The 6,563-nt window shown below is 33.4% G+C and overlaps 1 protein-coding gene across 3 annotated transcripts in view; it reads left to right on the forward strand.

Annotated features, from left to right (window-relative positions):
- LOC106880840 (transmembrane protein 144) overlaps positions 1 to 4,799 on the forward strand; it is an 86,592-nt gene extending 81,793 nt beyond the window's left edge. For all 3 annotated transcript variants that reach the window (XM_052972429.1, XM_014930971.2, XM_014930972.2), the window contains one exon: positions 11 to 4,799. In XM_052972429.1, coding sequence (XP_052828389.1) covers positions 11 to 97 — 87 coding nt within the window. In that variant the 3' untranslated portion in view covers positions 98 to 4,799. The remainder of the gene's footprint in view (positions 1 to 10) is intronic.
- The last annotated feature ends 1,764 nt before the right edge of the window (positions 4,800 to 6,563 follow it).

A 6,563-nucleotide genomic window follows, 5' to 3' on the forward strand; every position in this document is an offset into this window, starting at 1 on the left:
TATATTTCAGGGACTCAGAAACATGTTAATCCTGTTTTTAGCATTCGGTTTAACAATAGTCACAGCAGTTCTTTCTGGGCTATCAAAAGTGAAATAATAAACATCCAGTTATAAACATTAATTCTTCTTGCAGTGATATATATATATATATATATATATATATATATATATATCATACACACACACACATATGTATATACATACATATGTTTATTTACACATATACATAAATATATTTATACAGGGTGATTCACAAAGTTCTTTAAGCATGAATATAAACTGGTTAATCACTGAGGTCAGCTGGGTTCAGTGGAGTTTTAGTCTCTCATTCATCCGTCTTCCTACCTCTCCCTCACACCTCGTCATCACATCTTTCACCCATTACCACTTCATTGCATTTATTAAATCCCCAACTTCAGCACCTCTTAAAAAACATATATAATGCTGCTCTAAAAAAATAATGCTTGGAGCAGACCACCCTATTTGGGGCCTTTTAGCTATGTTAGTGTATAAATATTTTACAATGGAATTTATGAATAAAAATCCTATCTATTTGACCCTTTTGATACCAACTCACCTGAGACCACCCCTGGTTCTGTGATATATATATATATATATATATATATATACTTCCTGTTTGAAAGTGACCTAAATTAAAAGTTTCCGTTAAAATTCCATGTTGATTTATGTTCCAAAAAGCAGTTTAACCCTTTTGATACCAAATCACCCAATACCATCCATAGAACTAAGATACAGATTTTTTTTATTTCAAAGTAAAGTAAATAAAAACTTTCCATTAAAATTCCATATTAAAAGTTATTTCACTAAATTCTTCATTATTACCAAAAATCAATTAAAACAAAGGCATTGTATTTTAACAGGAATTCAGTAACAAAAGGATTAACGACAAAATTAATTAAAATATATCTACTGTATTTCAACAGAAATGTGGTAACAAAAATGTTAAAGTGATCTAAATTAAAATCTTCAATCAAAATATGTTAATATACATTGCAAATGCTAGCTTCATAATGACAAAGTTATTTTACTATTCTTCATTATTTTCAAAATTAATTAAAGCAAATGACATATATAGATGTTTTCAATCTAGTTTGGATTCTTTGCCATCAAATTTGATTGCAAAGAATTCAAATTTGATGGCAAAGAATTTAAATTTGGTGGCAAAGAATCCAAACTAGATCAAAAGCATCTATATTTCAGTAGAAATATTGTAACAAATGAGTAAAACCTCCCCTGTTCCATTTATTTTCTTCAACCATGTTGGATAATCTACTTAATTCTATTATTCTTGTTTGTTTTTGGTGCTCTATATAAGCATCATATTCTTTTTTTTTTTTTTGTTTTATTTTTCAATCAAAAAGACATCTTTATATTATTAGAACATTTAAATACAAAGAAACAAAAGGAGTGAGATAAAAAAAAAGAAAGGGAAAAAGAGGTGGGGGGGTAAAGCAGCAGAAGATGTAAGGGGAGGGGGAAGTGGGCCGCATATCCCAGAACAGATGGTGTATTCAGCTGTGCCTGACAATAATGACCGCAATGGCATTGCCATGAAGAATGGCCAGTATATTATTGTAGATATTTAGCATCAGGTCAGTTCTAATCAAGCTGACGTACAATAAGAGGCAGTTCAGCCATGGCCGTCCAGGTTTTTCCATGGTACAATGCATTCAGGACCACTTTATTCAATATGCTCTTATTTAAGACTGTAGAGTATGATATGAGGGTGATTTGGTTGTTATTTCTTGCATGTGAAGCAACCACTGAGAAGCTCCTTCATTAGCACAACAGTCATAAGGTTATCCATGCTGCTAACATGGTTGATACATCTTTAGCTGCTGAAAACATTCTTTTTTCTGTTCTTTGAAAATATGTCCAATCCTTTTGATACCAACCCTCCTGAAATCATCCCTAGTTCTATCATACAAATTCTTCATTTTAAAGTGATCTAAATAAAAATCTTCCATCAAAATTTCATCTTAATAAATCTTCTAAATACACCAACTTAATCACAACGAAGTTATTTTACTAAATTCATTATTTTCAAAATTAATTCAAACAAGTGTTTCAACAGATAGTGTTATATTTCAGGATGGTTCCCCCGCCTTTTTTTTTTTTGCCAAATAAACACATGCATTATATAGTGTCATTCACCTGAAATCTTTTGTCACACATCCTGTGACCTCTTCAGTGATATGTGACAAAAGATTTCAAACAAAAGACATTAAAATAAGAACCATAATAAAGCTGAAGTGAAGAACAAATATACAGTGCATGTGTTTATTTGGCAGAAAAAAACAAATGACCGTCCCAAAATATTACAATATCTGTTTCAACACACAATTTCACATCAGGAATCTTGCAAAACAAATACATAAATGTTTCAGCAGAAATATAGTAATAAAAGTGTTAATAAGAAGAGGAATTCTTCTTTCCTAAATGCCAACAAATTTCTACTAGAATTTCAAAGTTAAACAGAGTGATATATCACAATTCTGCCATCTAGTATCACTACCATTATAATGTCCTGCTTATATCATTAGAAGTTATCACATCAATTCTATATTTTCTTCTCTAATTTCTATTAATTGTTAATGGCACTAATTGATAATGATTTCATCATTCATTTGTAATACAATAACAAACGAAACAAAAACCTGAAAATTATTTATTTGCTATTGTGTAAATATACATGCATAAATATAGATATTTATTTGTATGCATATGTCTTTGTTGATCGTGTATGTATTTGTGAATAATTTGCAAATACTTTCAATAATGACACTAGTGCTAGTTGTAGTGAAGTGTGATCAAATAAATGGTTATGAAGTTTGCTACACAACCATGAGGGCCCCAGGTTCAATTTCACTACATGGCACTTTTGAGTAAATGTCATTTTCGAAAACCTTGGTTTCACCCATATGTTGTGAATGAAACTGGATTGAGAGAAACTGCATTGAAGCTCATTGGATACCTGTAATTCAAAAGGTACAGCTGTCATGCTTTGTGTTGCATCAATACTGCCAAAAAATTAAGATAAGGCTATATGTTTCTGTGAAATACTCTGCCACTTACACACTTATCCAATGAACAGGTAGTTCAGTTGGTTGAACAACTGAATTTTCTCATTGTTGAAAGTGGTGGGGACCCATTCATCCATCTCCTAGATGTAGTTGAAAGATGATGATGGTGTTGGTGATAATGATAATGAAAATTATAAACCCATATATACACACATATCTACTAGGTTATGTGTATGTTTTGCTGTGAAGGCACATGGCTCAGTGATTAGAACATCAGGCTGACAATCATAAGGTAGTGAGTTTGATTCCTGGAACGGGCTGTGTGCTGTGTTCTTGAGCAAGACACTTTATTTCACATTGTTCCAGTTCCCTCAGCTGTAGAAATGAGTTACAATGTCGCTGGTGCCAAGTTGTATAGGTCTTTGCCTTTCCCTTGGATAACACTGGTGGTGTGGAGAGGGCAGGGTGGAATGCATGGGCAACTGCTGGCCTTCCCCAAGCAACTTTGCCCGAACTTCCTAGGTGCAATCCCATGGTCATTCATGACCAAAGGAGGTCTTCTATGTGTCTGTTCTTCTGTAATGATAAGGCGTAAAATTGATTTCTACTGTGCTACATTTTAACCCTTTCACCTTATCCAAGCCAAAGCATGTGATCCCTACTCTTTTACCTTAACATTAATCCATTCCTTCTCAGTCACAAACCTAGAATCCCTGCCCTCAATTTCCTCCTCCTGTCTGACATTCATAATATGCCCTCTAGTACAGGTATCTTCACAAAAGATAAAGAAAGTGGTTAGATGCAGTTTGTGTACCATGCCACCTATTTGCATTAATTGGTTACAACAAAGACTTACATTTCTTTCAATTTCTAACCCTTCCAAAGTCATTTTTTGTATTTACCTTTTTCTAACTCGACTAGAAACTGTACTGACATCTCTTCCCTAGTTTCACCAACACATTACAATATGGCTGGATTCTTGGATAATTACCTCAACCCCACTTACATCTCATCCTACATCAATATCTCACACAACACATCTTCATTTAACCTCCTAATATTTGCGTTTCTACCAATTCTGTCAAGTCTATGACAGCAAATATACTACTTAATTCTCAAATAATCTCCAAGATCTAAGTAAATGATGGAAACTTATGTCAGTAGGCCTCCTCCTCAAAGTCCCAAACACAGTTTAAATTCTGTTGACTGACGCTTTCCAAGAAGAACAAATAGTGGTGCTGCTGCTGTTGAAACAAAACCTCATTCTAGAGCACCTGGAGAAAAGTTTCTCACTTTTACTTATGGAATAGAGCTAATTTTCAAATGCCGTGATTCATTCAACAACAAAACCCAGAACACAAACTGCCAAACAAATTTTCAAATGTAAAAATGATTCTTTCCAAAGATATTTTTCTCCCAATTTTGCTGAGTCTCCCTTCTTACAATTTGTTCTCAAATTGAACAATACTGAAAACAATACTCCTGGAGAGAAAGCCCTCTCTTTTACTTACTTCATTCTGAACTCCAATTTCTACATACACTCAACCACAAATGCACACACACACACACACTCTCTCTCTCTCTCTCTCTTTCTCTTATATATAAACACACACAAACATAAATATTCCATTTCAGAAGTCCCATTTCCCTTGGCCATTTTCTTCTCATATCCATTCTTTAGTTGTTAAATATTACAAATTCTTCACTCGTTGTTATCTATATTTTTAAATTATATATAAAATCTTCCAAATGTAACTTGAGTTTTGTTTTCTTTATTTGTTTGTTTTGTTTTCATTTTGTTTGTATGTCTTTTTATTTATTACCATTCTTTCTAAAAGGAATGGGTTTCCAACAAAGGAACAAAAGATCAATAATTGGAGTTTGGATAACAATGATTATTATAACATATTGAACTTAAAGAAAGTCTTGCATATTTTTACAGTTTCACTTGCAGATTGTGTGTGTAAAGTTCATGTTAGCCAGTCTCTACATGAAAATTTCATATTTTCTAGGATTTATAAATTTATAATCCAGTTAAAGGAGCTGCAGGTTTCAAAGAATTTTCTATGGATATTCTCTTTTACTCTGACTTTAGAAGAGATGTTCACACCTGCAGGGCAACTAAATTTGTAAATGACTTTTCTTTTTTATTCCACATGTCCGTTATGTATGTACTTGGGAAGAAATATTGATGGGAATGTTCCATGGATATTTTCCCCACTTAAATGTGGATGTTCTATTAGAACAAACTTTATTGTGGAAGTTAGCATGAGAGCAACTCCCATAATGGTTTTTTTGGTGCAAAATGCACTCCTGTTTATCTCTCGAGTGGGGAGATAAATCCCTGCTAACTCCAGCGCCAAGACCACCATATTATGTGATTTCAACCTTGTTTGGTCTTGTAAATGATGGACACTCGACTGCTAAAGACAGCTGCAATTAGCCAGTTAACTTATCAAATATATATATATATTAGCAATAGAGACAGTATTAATACCGAGAGGTAATATTTATCCCTACTTCAATGTAGATATTCTATTAGAACAAACTTTACTGTGGTAGTTACCATGAGAGCAACTCTCATATTGGCTTTTTAGTACAAAATGCACTTTTGTTTTATGTTATTCTCTGTCAAAGCAATGTTTTTTTGTTCTTGGCCACAAAGTTTGTTTGTGTTATGGCAAACCAGTTCAGTATGTCTATCTGGTCTTCCATAGTTTATTGAAACATGCATAAAGTGACTGTCTATAAAATGTCAGTGCCTTATACCTGTAGCTGACTATGGAGTCTCTTCCTGATGCATTCTTGTTATCTAGCTTTCCCACAGCATTGGGTAAAGTTTTGCCATCAATTGTATGTTTTACTGCTGATATTGATACAGTTAGTCTTGAGTTATTGTATCTACCCATTTTGCAGTTTAGAGTCTTTACTTTCATTTAACCAAAATGATTTTAGATCTCCCTGGGAAGGGACTCTTCTCACAATATTTTTCTCCCTAGTGTCTTTACATACGGTTTGTAGGTTAAAAGCAAACTTGTATCCTGCTTTACTGTAATACTTTTTTGCAGTGGCAAAATGTTTTATTCTGAGCCTTGAGTTGGTGTTTTAAGATTATTAAATTGACCTCAACACTCTGAATACTATCTCTGTACACTTTTGATAGCTTTCTCAGGAGGTGTTCTTGTGTTTTGTGAACTTACCACCAACTTTATACTTTATAATGGCATCTAACTACCCTATTCTGTGGCATAAATGTGTTGTGTTTTCTTCTACAATTGTTACCCAACAGAGTTGCTTTTGATGAATTATTTCTTTGCAACATACTTTGCAAGTATTTCCCAGGTGTTTGTTCCACCAGGATAACAACAGCAGTATACTAGCAAGTATTGAAATTCCAATACCAGTTTTCACGTTTTTCATGCCTTCTCTAGCAATATTGTTTTTTAAGTTTTATCACGAGAGGAGTTGATCTTCATCCCACTCTCATCAAACATGACCACCAGCAAGATGTTCTGGGTG

This window comes from Octopus bimaculoides, chromosome 13 (genome assembly GCF_001194135.2).
Source record: "Octopus bimaculoides isolate UCB-OBI-ISO-001 chromosome 13, ASM119413v2, whole genome shotgun sequence".
NCBI lineage: Eukaryota > Metazoa > Mollusca > Cephalopoda > Octopoda > Octopodidae > Octopus > Octopus bimaculoides.